This window comes from Excalfactoria chinensis, chromosome Z (genome assembly GCF_039878825.1).
Source record: "Excalfactoria chinensis isolate bCotChi1 chromosome Z, bCotChi1.hap2, whole genome shotgun sequence".
NCBI classification, from domain to species: domain Eukaryota; kingdom Metazoa; phylum Chordata; class Aves; order Galliformes; family Phasianidae; genus Excalfactoria; species Excalfactoria chinensis.
This window is the reverse complement of record NC_092857.1, coordinates 15,334,343-15,349,705: the sequence shown is the minus strand read 5'-3', so window position 1 is coordinate 15,349,705 and position 15,363 is coordinate 15,334,343. Positions and strand designations below refer to the sequence as shown.

The following is a 15,363-nucleotide window of genomic DNA, read 5'->3' as shown; positions in this document are numbered from 1 at the left end:
TGTTCAACCATTCAAAACTGTGTCAAGTTGCATCACAAGCACCACAACTCATACATCACTGTAAAATTCATAGACCAGTATGAAGCACTTTTGCTGTAAAAATGAAGTCACTGTTACTGACAAGCAGAAAAAAGGTTATTTTGCCACCACCCTTTCAAGGAAAAATTCCTACTGTGTTCTACCAAAAAGCTAGAGTTTTACATGGTGAAATTGCTGGGTCAATATTGTTAAATAAATAAAGAGACACATTCCCAAATGCAGTTTTATAGACAAATACAGTTAGTGACGCTGGATCTTTTACAGTAAATTGGTTAGCTACCTAATTCATTCATATACAGTAATACTCAGTAATTTATTAGTAATACTAATAATACTCAGCCAGATAAGTGAAGTAGGATTGAGTGCACAAATTTATTAATTTGCAAATGGTATCAAGCTGGGAGATGTCAATCAGCCTGAGGACAGGATGGCCCTACAGAGAAACCTGTATGGGCCGGTTTGAAGGGCTGATGCCAGTTGTATGAAGTTCAACAAGACCAGGTGCTGGGTCCTGCACTTTGGTCACAGCAATCCCCTGATAATGTTACAGGCTTAGGGCAGAGTGGCAGTAAGAGTGTGTAGAGGAAAGGGATCTTGAGGAGTAGGTTGATGGTTGGCTGAACATGAGCTCTCTGTTCCAGCAGGGGAGATCACGTTGAATACTAGCAAAAACTTATTCTCAGAACATGTTGGGGTATTGGAACAGTCTGCACAGAGAGGTGGTGGAGTCACTGTCCCTAAAGTTGTTCAAGAAAAGATATGGTACTGAGTGACATGCTATAGTGGGGATGTTGATGATTGGTTGATGGTTGGACCACATCAGGTAAGTCCAAACCATGGTGAGGCAAAGGCTGTCCTGCAACTGATCCTTGCCTCTCTCTGTCATGGCAGCAGCCCTTCTCTGTCAAGCAGCCCAACCTGGTCTTAGGTGCACACCCTTTACTCAGAAACATCCAAAAATTGGTGTGCGATTGACACTGCCTGGGCTGAAACCAGGGCATGGGCAGGGCACAGTGCAGTGCCAATGCTTGTTATGCCAAATAGTGTTATGCAATTTTATACGTTGGCTAAACACAGTCCAGTGAACAGTAAAAAACATGCAGCCTTGCTTTCTGTTTTGACAAAGGAATTGGAGAATAGGTTTCAAGATTGCTGAAAAAAATTATCAACTCTGTACATGTTTGTGACTTCATTTTTGGTTGACATAAACACATGGCCTGCAAATTTCAAATGGAATATATAGAGTTGCAATCATATTTCAACTCAAAAATCTGTTCATACCTCTTATCAGACTTATAAGACCTCTTTTACCAGTGCTCAAACCACACATGCTCAATGAACTACTATTGCTTTCACAATCTGAAGCATCATCATGGCTGCTTCTGCTAAATGCTATTAATTACAGTCTAGCTTTTTTTTTTTTTTTTTTTTTTTTTTTTTTTTTTTTTTTTAAATTACATTTATAATTAATCTTAAAAAGAAAAAAAAGAAAAAGGAAGAAAAAGTGGTCATCAAAAGACTTCTATTTCCAGCAAACTCCAGATCATGCATAGATCATACATAGATCATACATTTGGTAAACACTCTTCTGTGACTGGACAGGATGTTGGTATTACAGGATTGTGATTCACCATGAAAGTAATCTCTGATAACAATTAAATCATTATTTTTTTTTATTTTTTTTTATTTTTTTAGGTTAACTGTGATAAAAAAAGTTAAGTGTGATATTTATCATCTAGAAAGCTTGGATACAAATGGTAGGCAGTAGACTGTATGTAGTTAAGTTGTATAGAAAAGTTACTGGATGGGAAGAACAGTTGGATGAGCAAACAACCTTCAACTTTTATGTATATTATGTCATGGAAAAAAAAAAATCTACTTTAGGAATTCTTCTTCTCCTTTGAAGCTTTCAAATTGACTACAAGCACAGAATCCCTACACATAGTGGCAACATCTTTCTGAAATCATTGTAGCATCCAAGATTTCTTCATTGAGATGATGGGCTTAATTCTACCATGCCTGCCTATTAAGAGGTAGATGGATTGGATTTAGGTACTGGGATTCCTTCATATGCACCTTATATCACTGCAAGCAAACAAACTACAAAAGACATATATTAGATTTAAAAATTTTTAATCAATAAAACATATGGAATAATTTTACAGGAAAAACAGAATGCTGTGCAGAATGCTGTGATTTCTTTCTTAAAAAAAATCCATCTTAGTCATGCTTAGTGGTATAATTAATGAGGGTACATTATGAATCTCTTACGTTGCTTTCTTTTTCTTTCTTGAATTGTATTGTTGTCTATACAATAGTTAATCCAATGTATTAAAATAAAGGAACAATGTGAAAGTCATTAGATGCGTGTGAACCTAACTCCAGCCTATCTTTACTACAGGAAAAATGCAAACCCTATTGGCTGGTGTTGAAGGCAAGCTCCCCTGACTCAAGCTCTGCAGAAGGAGGATATTGTGCTCGAAACATCTCAGCAGAGGAGCTGTACTGAAGGGCTCAGGTAAGGGCTCAGGATAGGTGGGTTGTGTCTGAGAGTGACAGGAACATAAGCAGAAGCCAAGGGGACTACTCTAATATAGATGTTGTTTGATATCTCTTCATATAATAGACTGACAACCTATGCAACAGCCTCAGATTGAAGCAGGAGTGATTGCTTACTGCACTCTCTCCTTTTTCCAGCAAAGTGCAATGCTATAAAAACATAGCTTGTCCATTCTTTCCAACATTAGCTAGTTCAGTGCTGATGTTAGGAACTGACATGGGCCAGATTCCTTTGATAGCTTAAATTCCGGTTATACATCTAATTTATTACAGTTTTTCGTGGGCTGTTACTTGAATTAGAAAATGTTGCTAGTAGCTGGAATCATAATACAAGACTAATGCGTCTTTTTTAAAGGGATAGAACAGATTGCATGTTTTAATGATTTTTCTTGACCTGCCAAATTTCAGTGAGATATTTCTGACATTTACAGTATTGATTTCAGTAGGCTTTTTTGCTGTATATTCTGAAAAGCAGTAAAAATACTGCTTTCACAGTGCTGCGTGGAAAGATTCTGTGAATAAAAATACTGATTTAACTATAATCTAGCCCGTGCAAGTGAAATGTGGTACAGTGGTATTCCCTTTACATACTTGAATTTTAAATAGATACTATAGTTGAACATTTGATAACAGGACAAATGTGAAAACAGAGAAAGTATTAGAATAAATAGAATAGCAGTGTGATTACATGACTTTTCCTACTGCTCTTACAGAGCAAAGTGAGGCTAAGAAGAATGGAACACTGATCTCAAACATACTTTGCATTGATAAAATATGTATTTTTGTGCATACTTCAGGGAAACAGACTGTCCTATTGGCTATTTTAAATCAGGCTGATGCTCTAAAATTTGACATGTAAAGTCATCAGAAAAAGTAAATGTTTTTGTTAACAGATTACCATATCTAAAGAGTGAAACAAAAAGTGTGTTGCATAAAAATGACGTGTGAATTGCATAACTTGGAGTGATTAATTTTATGAAGCTAGGAAAAATGAGCTAATGGTTAACAAACTGGGTGAATAATAATAAACACAAGTATTTCCTTTATTATCATAGACTTTATATGTGTGCAAAGACAAGTCACAACTTCTTCATAGTTTTTCCTTCACAAGACCATATTGGGATATAACACTGTTGTGCCTTTACAGAGATACTACAAGGAAGAAAAAGTGGTGATTCTGAGGCATTCAGATGCTGTGGTGACAAGTGCCATATAACTCTTTCAAACAAATTGGAAAAATTTTGTTTTGTTAAGAAACAAACTTTCAACTCAGACTGTCATTAAAACATCTTTGCAAATGTTAGTTTGGATTTTTGCCTTCCTTTGAGAACTGTTTAGCTTGCATGATGAGTGAAGCAGGGATCCTACCCACAACTCTTCTGCCTTGCTTACAGCTTCCACTCTAGTTTTCACTCGGCACTTAGGACGAGGGCAGCACATCTTGTGCCCAGCCCCTGGGGTCAGGCACACTTTCAGGCATGCAGATGAGCCTGGTGAGTAAGGCCACCGTCGCTGCGGATCTCCCACAGAGTACGCTGCAGCCCACGGTGCTCCTGCAGAGAGCTTTGCCCTCTCCTCTGAGTCATGCTACCATCAGCAGAGCATTGTTATGAAATCACCAACTTTCCCACAGGCAGGCACAAACACTTTCAAACTTAATCCTACTTGCTTCATTCACACAAACCTCAGCTTTTCCCACGAAACCTCTCTAGTTAAGAAACTAAATAGAAGGCACTGAGGAGAGACAGTATCTTTTAAATAGCGAGGCACCTTTCAGTGCACCGCTGGAGTTGTACTTGCTGGCATATTCAACTCAATCTGTTGTCTCTTCATAAAGAAAAATGTCTTTATAAAATATACTATTGCTTTTTAAAGTTATTATTATAAAGTCAGTGGGACCTGTGTCATAAGACAAACCTTTTGAAAGTTGTAATGATTTTGTTTGTTTCAGTGAAATTTGTATCGAGCTGAAGAATTTGCCTGGTTTCCTTGACAAGGCAAAGGTATTTCTGCAAATGAGGACATCTTACAGAAGCACTCCTCATCATTTTCTGATCTATTGGGAATCAATACTAAATATTACCATGCTGGTGCAACATTGCAGTTAGTGTGCAGGCCTCCATTTCCTTGTTAACTTTATGTGACTGCAAGTAATGCAGGAAGCTTTGAAGGTCAACATATAGATAGCCAAGAGCCACAGGGAGGGATTGTTGTGGAAGGAAAACAAGTGTGTGAAAGAAAAAGGGAGAAAGACATTTCTTGCTAAGCCGAACACTCAAAATAGCTCAAGAGAAATTCTTTGCTATCTACATTTCAGTGTATTCTTATATAAACTTAAAAACTTTTAATCTTTGACACAAAATAAATGTAATTTGTTAAGTGCTTATTTAGTATGCAAATTTATCACTTTAAACTCCTAAGTAAGAAAGATGAGGTGAGACTTAAACTACTAGAAGAATCTTGCCAGTGCTAAGTTTCTGTGCTCTTTTGTTAATTATCAGTTTGTACACTTTAAACTCATTGGATTAAATAGCTACACAACAAATTTACAGTGAAAGTTTATGAAGCACCCCCTTGGCTACTCCAAGATATACAGCAAGTCAAACTTTCAGGGTACCTCTAAACATTTTCTGCATAAATACAAATATATCAATCTGCAGACACAACTGTTCCTCTGCTTATTTGAGTAAAGCGTGCAATTAGTTGGGCTTGAATATTTTGTGCATACATTTCCAGGTCTGCCAAAAATCCCCTTCAAGTTCAAACAGTTACATGAATTAATGGATATATCCCCAGTGATCCACTTGACAATAAACATTTCTTGGAGTATCAGCTGGACCCAGTTAAACAAGTTGAAAGAGAAGTTCAATGAATTTCAGTAATTTTCATGCAAAGTTCTGCAGGTGCTTCAGTCTTTTGAATTGCCATTACCTCAGTTGCCATGTAGAATTTGGTTCATCTTCTAAGTTTGAATTTTCTGTAGCTGACAGTCCATTAAAAGGAGAAAAATTTGAATACGACATTTTCACTTTGACAATCATAGAGTGATAAAAAAACTGGGATTTCTATACACAGACAAGTTGTTGCATAATTCAGGATTAAAACAGGTTCCACATATATATATAGGTGTACAAAACATGATTTAGCATTTTTCATACTAAAAAATGTTAGAATCTTCGAACTCAGTTACTCTCCAAAAACGAGTATTACTTGAAAGTATGTCCTTGAGTATCACAAAGTGACATAAGGCTATTTGTTCTTCCTTTGATTCACTCAGATGTGTGTTTGTTTGCTTGAAGTTCTTCTATTCTTATTTTCTCGTCTTCTATTTTTTTTTAAGGCACTGGAGTTTAGAAAATATTGTGAGCGCTGCATGTATATCTGAGTTTTTAATTGTACAGTCACATTTTTGAGGCAGACCTGAGGAAAATTTTTTTTGGTTTTGTGTTTGTTTTTTTTTATTCTTCATTTCTCCATTTTCTTCTTTAGCGGCCTCTTGAAAAATCCAGCCTGCAGAAGAGAAATGAAGTGAATAAAGAACTACTAAAGCTAACAGCCCATATTGCATTTACATAGTAAGTTTTTATTACTACTTTCATACTTGCAAAATAGTAAATAGTCATTTAATTTTTTATCAGTGAAGTACAACATTGCCTTTCCTGGAACAGAAAAAATTAAAGAGACGTGTCACAAAAGCAGACAAAAAGCGACTGCTGAATCATTGTTATGTGCACATGGTGTCAATGATTAAAATGCTTAGTAATAGCTGGCAGTCAAATAAATAAATCATTCTTAATGCTTTTCAGGATTTTTTTCAAGAGATTATGCAGGTTGTAATTAAAAAGACTACAGCCTTTAAACTTTAATATAAACTGAATATTTAGCTTGGAGAAGAGTGCCCACTTGTGGCAATAATTACCACAGGCTTAGCATTTCTTGCACAAAGAAAACTTCACCATACATAGTGCAAAATAACCCTACAGAGCTAATATCTCTTTTTATTTTATTTTTTTTTTCATAATGTACTGTTGTGTATATATCAGTATGAGCTTCAATCATAAGCATTGCATATTTCACCTCAGAAAAATGTACTGCTACTAATTATTTTGTCATTTCTCCAAAACCCATTCCAATTTACCTACTGGATAATTTTAGTGTCCAGGTTCTAATTATAAGGAGGACAGGATACATAAATTAAGCATATCTATCTATCTATCTATCTATCTATCTATCTATCTATCTATCTATCTATCTATCTATCTAAATTTATTTTCATGAAGGGTGTGCAGCTTACCTTCCACAAAGCAAATATGAGCAGTGCAAGAATCAAGAGTCCAGCGAAGATACTCAGGAGGATAACCCATAAGGGGACTGAACCCGGAGGGAGTTCTTTGGAAATCTTAATCATGGTCTGCAAAGTGTTCAGAATGTAAGCAATAAATAAACTGTTCCTTTAAAATATCATCAGAGCAGCATGACTGGTATCAATACACACTGAGTTTCCAAGGTATTACTTCATTCTGAGTACAAGAATTTGCAGGAAGGAATTAAAAAAAAAATACAAACCCTCAAACACCTTATATTTACATAATACCTTGTACCTTGCAAGCATGTTTGTTCCATGAGGAATGGACCTGCTATCAGTTAACAACTGTTTGTATAAAGCACTCAGAATAAAAAACGTAGGTAGTTGAAGCATATGCTAGGGAGTTTCTTCAGTGTGTTCTCAATCTCTCTTTTCCTCTCTGAAAGATGGCAGTGACTAGCAGACTTAAAGTAAAAAGCCACATTAGTACTAACTTACTTTTACACTAAACTTCTCCAGTGTAAACCAAACAAATAAAGAACATGTATGTTTGAGTGAAACTGATGACATAGTTTGAATTATTTTAGCTTAAGAATTTATTAAAGAGACAGTTTTATACTTCAAAAGATATCAAATAGCTGAACACAAACATTCAGCTTGAAGTTACATATTTAAGACTGCTATTCCTGAAATTATATGGATTGTAAAAGCAGCTGTCTTTATCTACAAGGATGTCACCTATGTTTTCACTCCTGGATTGAATTTCAACCTATTGCTTAAAAGACTTGCCTCAATACAGAATCAGCTAATATCTGACTTGTGAGATTTGCATTCCAAAAATATTTTGCACACTGAAGGGCTCAGAATTTTGGGGTATAAAGAGTAATAACTCATAATAAGTCTTGTGCTTAAAAAAATAACACTTTAGTAAATAAGCTCCTGAATGCATAAGTTATCACAGAAAAGCAATGCATTAGCCACTATAAACCTCTTGGAATAAAACATATGACAGTGAAAATAACGTAGCTAACAAAATAAAACACATTCCTCATTATATGTGATATATCTGCTACAGAGTCAGATACAAGTTCCTCTTAAGAGCTCATGAATAAACAACTCTAGATTTTAATAGGAGCTCATTATGAAAATGTTGTTTCTAATGTAGTGTATTAGAAAATGATGAGAATACTTCTGTAAAATAAAAGATTCAATTTCAGACTTATTTCTTGGATAATGGAGTAAAAAGAATTAATAGTAGGAATAGTAAAGAAAATACAGTGTCAATTTTAAGTAACTCAGGAGGGCTTTGAAAATCTTACCAATTCATTAAAAAGATCATTTTAATTACGCTTTTAATTAACACAGATACAGTAAGCATTTACACTGCAACAGGCAGAAATACTTCAGACACGTCCCAGGCACATGGCTTGGTTAATTCTGACATTTGGCTGAAATGTGAATTCCTTTACTTGTATTTAGAGTAGGTTATTATGACAGATAGCAATCAACCTGCTAGTAATGAATGACAATAAATGATTCAGCAGAAGATATGAAGATATCCTATGAAGAGTCGAGTCACGAACTATCAGATTACCTCTAGTTTTTGATGGTCATTTCTCAAAATCAGTGATGAGTTTTCACTCCGAAGTAATGCTTTCACAACAAGGGTTAAGCTGTGAATACTTGCCTGGAAAAGGTAAGAAATGCCATTGCTTTATAGTAGGTATTTTGAAATAGAAAGCTTCGCAGAAATAGGAAGTTTGGAAACAAAACTTAATGCTCAAGTTCTGGGAGACATAATAAAAACTGTGAAAATTGAAAAAAAAAATCCCTTATAGATCCAAAAAAGCTTAAAATTTACTTAAAAATAATATGCTTCAATATGTCCCTCCATACATACGCTGAATTAGAATTTGTGGATGGGTAACCAACTAGTAAAAAAACACAAACCCATAAGTACAGAAAAAAGTAGGAGTTGTCTTTCTAACGTGTTCAGTTCTAAATACTCACAGGTTAATAAAATGTATGAAAACATTTTTCAATACTTGATGAATATGGAGACAAGAAAATTAAGGATATAATTTCAAGAAACATTACAAACACTGGCTTATTTTTTCCAAACCTGAAGATGGGATTTACTTACTTTTATAATGGTAGGTTTCCATACTCTTAAAGAAACATTCACTTGAGATACGTCAGATGGGGCCAGGGCACAATTAATAGATGCACAGCTGAATGTATCACACTCCTGTTTAAAAGTCAGCAACATAAACTTAACAGCAGTAGGTTTTTCACATTATTAGAATAAAAACATGTAAACATATTATACCTATAGATCATTGTCTTGTTGTGATATCAGTTCTAAAGGGATGTGTTTTTCTTTTGTAAATGTAAAAACTACACCACAGTATGTAAAATAAGTTCGGATACTTATTATGTGGTGGAACAGCCCCTTATGCAAATCCTTAGCCTGTAGGAACCTCAGTTACTGTAGCTGTGCAGCAGCGTTCCCTGACAGAGGCATAGCCTGCAATTGCAAGGTATAGTTTTCTGTCAGCACGGCTATGGCTTAAACATTGAAAACCATGGGATATCTGAATTGAGGTAGGAGAATTCATGTGTCTTTACTTACCTGCTGGGAGTACAGCAGACATGCCTGATAATTTGGAAATGTGCTAACCTGGATTGTTACCACCTCTATGAAGGATATATGATAACCATGGCAAAACACACATCTCCTGACACAGTTTCATTCATACCAGAAACTGAGCTTGTGCCACTTGCATCTTTCTGCTGAGTAGGTAGTATGACGTCTTTCCACTCCTCAATATGACAACATAACTGTGTTAGCAAAATTATACTCAACAGTTTCTCTGTCTAAATGTGAGGCCAAACCTTCCCATATTGCTCCAGCAACTACATTTCCATCAGCTGTATTTGAAAATATTTTTAATTGCAAAGTTAAAAGCTGCAAGGGAAATGTGAGCTGTCAATATTATTTGACAATTATAGTGGGAAAGTAGAAAGTGAGTTTTACATATCTGTGCAAAGTGCTGCCATTATTTACACATTTGTTGAATTAAAAACCAAAGACTAAAACAAACAAAAAAACATCAACAAATAATCAAGCCTCAAATTCAGTTCTACATGCAGTTTTGTGGCCAGAAATAATGAAAATCTACAGCTAGTCCTACATAAAGATACCTTTTAAGGCTATTATACAATGTGATTTTTCAGAGGATGTAGTTTGATGTAAGTTTTTATATATACACACATCAAAAATGCTCAAGAAAATGTAAACAAATGTAAATCTAGGTTGAAAGTATACAACATAGGGAGGCTTACCATAATTGTATCCTTTGTAGGTTCTTTTATTTTTGGTAGCACAAATGATTTCCCAGAACCGATTTTTAGGTGATCTACTGGGTAACTAGATCTACAGACAGCATTCTGTTAGAAGAAATACAAAAAATATACTTATTGCTTGAATACCCAACCTGTTACCATTAGAAGGTCTTGGGAAAAAGACAATATTAATAATATTTTATATTTAATAACATAAATATTCGCTTATTGTATTAGTTGTAAGCAACTAAATGCAATAATTAAACCACATATTGCGAGAATGCAGAAAAGCAAATTCAGATAACATGAACATTTAAATATCATTATGTAAACAAACACGTTTTTTGTGAGATAATTTAACTTAAATTTTATCCGGTTACTTAAGCACCTGTAGAAGCAAACAAGATCTTCCTGGAAGATGACTGCCACACGAACCAGCAAGAGCTGGCTACTAAGAGGGAGCTAAATAGCTTTTGAATGGGATTGCACAGCTTTCTGTCTTAGCAAAAGACTAGTAGGTGAAGTGCAGGATTCAGGAGTCCAGGGAAGATGAAAGGGTGCTGGATCACTGCTGACCTTTTGTGATTCCTTCAAGGGCTCCTTTGATATCTTCAGTTCAGAGGAAGAATGGAGGGCTTTTTCCTTACCCCCCTCCCCCCCCCGCCCTTAAAAAAAATAATATTATTTATTTATTTATTTTGCTTTTTTCTTTAGATCAAGGATATTCACTTTCAGCTTAGCACAGTGAAGATATATTGCAAATTTCCTGTGGCGCATTCGGGTTTGTGAACATATGTGTAAGCTTAGGTGGATCAAATGTGGTCATTGGTTAGGAATTACAATAATAGGAGACGGAATTAAAGAACAGTCATAATTTTTTGTACACTAAACACGAAACACTCTGATATTTTGTTTGTTTTAAAATGAACCTTGAAATTTCATTTCAACCATTTACTCTGTTTTTCAGTGGTGCACCACATTACAACTAATTGAAGTACTTGGGAAGTGGTGTGTTTCTGTAGAAAAGATGTAGAAAAGATGAATGAAATAAAAGGTTCATGTCACCACTTGGTGGTATTTGTTGAGCTATTCAATTAGTAAAGTAGACCTAGTTTAATATTTGCAAATCTAGAGTCATGGGACTTGCTGTAATTGTGATCTCATCCAGCAGCTCTGGAGGAGTGAAATGGAAAAACTGATCATCCTTAAATGAGGACTGAAGTGAAGACTTGACCTATTACTCCTTCAGAAAGTCACAGTGCCCCAGACAAGGAAGAAACCAGAGGACTGCCTGTGCCAGAGAACAGACATGCAGGAATGCTAATTTCAGAATGAAGAGTATTGAAGAGGATATCAAGCTCTAAATTTAAATGCAGGGCTAGAGTATTCACAAGAAGCACTATTAATAATGGAGATAATCAGGCTCAGTAGCCAGAACTAAGAAAGTTCTGTCCCATGTCTCAATCTGAACTTCTCAGCAGTTGGCAATATGTCAAATCAACATTATATATTCCAGTTACTGTTCAAAGCTGTTTTAAATTTATTCATTTCCTTCTAATAATTCTTTTCAGTCTTCCTATGAACATCTTCACGTATTATTAAAACAACAGCATCTTAGCATTTAGACTAAGGGCCATGAAGCACAACATAACCCCAAATGCTCGCACTTCTTTACATGAAAAAAAGTTTCAAACTTAACAGTAAAATATATTTTTTTAATATATATAATAAAATATAGTAAAAATAATAGGAAAAATAAAAATTGCTTTCTTACTTGGGAATGTGTCAGTGCCGTAAGGTAGAGAAGGGTGTTTTTGGCTGTTGTTACATCAGGATACAGGATTTGCAGTGTGAGATTTGGCATTGGAAAATGTTCACCTTTTTCAATCTATAAAAATGAAAAAAAAAAAAATAATAATTAGTACCTTCTTCTTATTTTATTGGTATTTTATTGATTTTTTTTAAAATTTATTTTTATTTTTTACTTTTTCCCTGTTTGGTAGTAAGCTGCTTGCAGAGATGATTTATGTTTATGAGACCACAAATGGTATGCTCTGCAGCCCATCAGCTCTTTTACATTTCAAAAGCAAGGATTTTGATACAAGACAAATGATGTCTAAAAAAGCATCCACAAATGCACAGGGTTACAGGAGTTAAATGTGAAGAATAAGAGAAGAAATTGTAGGTGGTTTAAAAAACATAAAACATTTGCAACTGCTGCCTAGTAAAAGCAAGACCTTTTCCATTGCTTGTTTTATATAGACAAAGTTGATTCAGAGACGTTTATTGTGACTACGTGCAGAATCCTTTTTTCAGCTATGGATTTGACTCTGGGAAACAAGTATGCTCCCATGATATCTAAATTCAGCACTACTGCAACTTGCAGCAGGGCTTCTACTCCTATATATATTTTTTCTGAGTGACTTTGATTTGCAGTATGCATTCCATTAAGAAGACAAAGTTCTTAGATCACAACATTTGCCTTTTCTCACAGTTGGTTGGATTTTGGAAATATCTGTTCTGAACTGTAATGGCCAAAAGCCAAGTTCTCATTTACTTGCACATGCAAGCAAAATGCACTTGAATTACTCCACAGCAAATGGACCATTCTGAAAACTTCTGATTCACTTTATTCCAAAGCAGGCAAGAAAACAAGTTTTAAACATTGTTGAAAGTTTCAAGTACTCCATAACTTAAAGCTATCACTTTAAATCACACAAATTAAATGAAAAAAAAATAAATAAATTACAGTTTCATTTTTTCTTACCCTATAATGCAAAGTAACTTCATCGCCGATCTGCTCTGTTGTGTTAATAGCAGTAGGAATAGTTTCATTTGCGGCAATTATAACATGGTGCTCTTTGAAAACACTGCAGATTAAAAAACAAAAACACACAAACAGTAATAACAAAAACTTCATAAAAACTCTAAGTGAGATAATCATGTAGGTATTTTCATTAATTTGTGAGTCCTACAGGGCTAGTCTTGAAAATAAGAGTGTAATGCTGCCTCTACTGAAAACAATTTATCCTTTTCTGAGTAGTGCTCTTTTGTTGCCACATACATATCAAATGTTGTGCTCAGTAAAAGCAATCAAGTGAGCAAATATTAGCTGTCCAATTCCTTACTGTGAGATAGTACTGCCATGTAAAACAGGCAGCGTTCATTTAAAAATGAGATAACTAAACTTTGTTTAAATTTGTCTAGGGAAGGATGGATTTGAACACTTGAAATGCACAACAAATGAATAATTTTTTACACGAGTTCACCATGCCCCGTATTCTACTGAAAATATTGATGATGTTTTTCAGGGATGGAATTTAACTGAATTCCATCTGTTTCCGAAAGTATAGTATAAGATCTGCATTAAAGATCATCTTAGAAGTGACAAAAACAAATCCCTGTAAATATAAAACTAAGGCTAATTTTTAAAGCTGGAAATCAAACACTGTATTTTAAACAATATACACATATCACAGTATTACAGTGATATGATATGTGTCTGTCCTTGTTTCCTTTCTTTTGTACCTGAAATGCCTTTGAATGAATAGGGCAATAACGAGAATCACCAAAAGCTGCAGCTGTACTCGCAAACTGCAAATCAAATTTAAATTGAGGAGCTACAGCAACATGTAGTAGTCACTGTCACTTATCACTTCACATGACTGCTCTTTTCAGTGAAGACTGCGCTTCATTTTGTGGTAGTTGTCACTTGTAGATACAGAGCACAGCTCAAAACCAAAACAATGTTATATTCTGTGTGGACATCTGTTATTTGCTATACTAATAAACAGAAGCATAATGAAGCATGAATACCTCACAAATATTAATCCTACTTCATATTTTACAGGAATTGTAACTTGTCCTCTGTTGTCTCTCAAGGTTTCAGGTGGTTCTTCGCTGTCACTAAAATAAAACATATGTCACTCATGTCAGACTCTGATATCATCTGCACATGTAAGAAGGCTACTAGGGGGCAAGGAGTACCAAGAAACTGAAATACACACAGTTCTTGTTATGAAAACCTACCAACTATTTCTAGTCAATTTCTGTCTTCTAAATAAAGTTCAGAAGACTATTTCCAGTAAATAAAGTTAAATCCCAAACTAGACACAGCTCAGAGATGCATCCATGTTGAAATTACAGATTGTGATGGAAATTGAACAAACAAGGACCATTATTTCCACACCATCTCTGTCTTTTGCAGGGAGAGCAAACACTGAGGGCATCCTCAGTTTCCTTGCTCCTTGAGGACAAGACATCTTTTATTAACTGCAATTTATGATAACACATATGTGTAAGTTTGTAAGAGAATAAACCTTTACTGAAGGTAAAACTACTTGTGGCTCACAGAATCAAGAACCATAGACTACTCGGTCAACTGCAGGACCAAGTACGTATGTAAAGCTGCCTGTTCTATAGGTAGTTCAGCCACTTCTACATTTCAAAAGTACATCCTTGTTTTTCAATGAAAACAGCTGTAGAGCATTCTAAAAAAATCACACTGTAAACAAGCAAAGATTGCAACTAACCTTGTAGCATATACATCAACAGTGGCATTTTCCAGGAGATATGATGCATTGAATTGGAATGATATTTTGAAGGAGATCTGTTTGGAGAAATAGTGTGCATATTTAAAGGAAAAAAAAAAAAAAAAAAAAAAAAAAGGAAAAAAGAAAAAGAAAAAGAAAAAAGGGAAAAAAAAAGAAAGAAGAAAAAAAAAAAGAAAGAAGAGCACATTAATAAAGTTTGGACTGAAGAAAAATGAGTAAAATCGTGTTGCTTTTATCAGTGGGATGTTTATTCATACCTTAACCTTTTTTAAAAAAGGATTTTTTTTTTTTTTTTTTTAATTTTCCTCCAAAACAGAGAGAAATCTAGAAATTATCACTTATTAAACAATAGCCTCAAAATTTTCAGAGCCAAGAAGCCACAGTCCACCTTATCCCATAGTGTACTAGAAAAACATATAAACTTCAGAATAGCGAACTTCTGTCTTCCTAGGGAATTACTGGATGAAATCCTCTGTGAAACAGTCCCTAGGGACCTAGGAACAGAATAGAGCTGATAGATCTTTAAGGAAACCTTTCTAGGAGTAAAAGAGTAAAAGAGAC

General features: G+C 34.8%; 1 protein-coding gene across 1 annotated transcript in view; it reads right to left on the bottom strand.

Annotated features, from left to right (window-relative positions):
- Nucleotides 1–5,939: 5,939 nt before the first annotated feature.
- Nucleotides 5,940–15,363, bottom strand: part of ITGA1 (integrin subunit alpha 1) — a 67,504-nt gene continuing 58,080 nt past the window's right edge. Inside the window, exons 22-30 of the mRNA XM_072359192.1 lie at nt 14,782–14,858; nt 14,066–14,155; nt 13,017–13,119; nt 12,024–12,137; nt 10,250–10,354; nt 9,048–9,152; nt 8,499–8,591; nt 6,893–7,009; nt 5,940–6,108 (exon numbers count right to left, since the gene is read on the bottom strand). Of these exons, the coding sequence (XP_072215293.1) occupies nt 6,064–6,108; nt 6,893–7,009; nt 8,499–8,591; nt 9,048–9,152; nt 10,250–10,354; nt 12,024–12,137; nt 13,017–13,119; nt 14,066–14,155; nt 14,782–14,858 (849 nt within the window). The 3' untranslated portion in view covers nt 5,940–6,063. The remainder of the gene's footprint in view (nt 6,109–6,892; nt 7,010–8,498; nt 8,592–9,047; nt 9,153–10,249; nt 10,355–12,023; nt 12,138–13,016; nt 13,120–14,065; nt 14,156–14,781; nt 14,859–15,363) is intronic.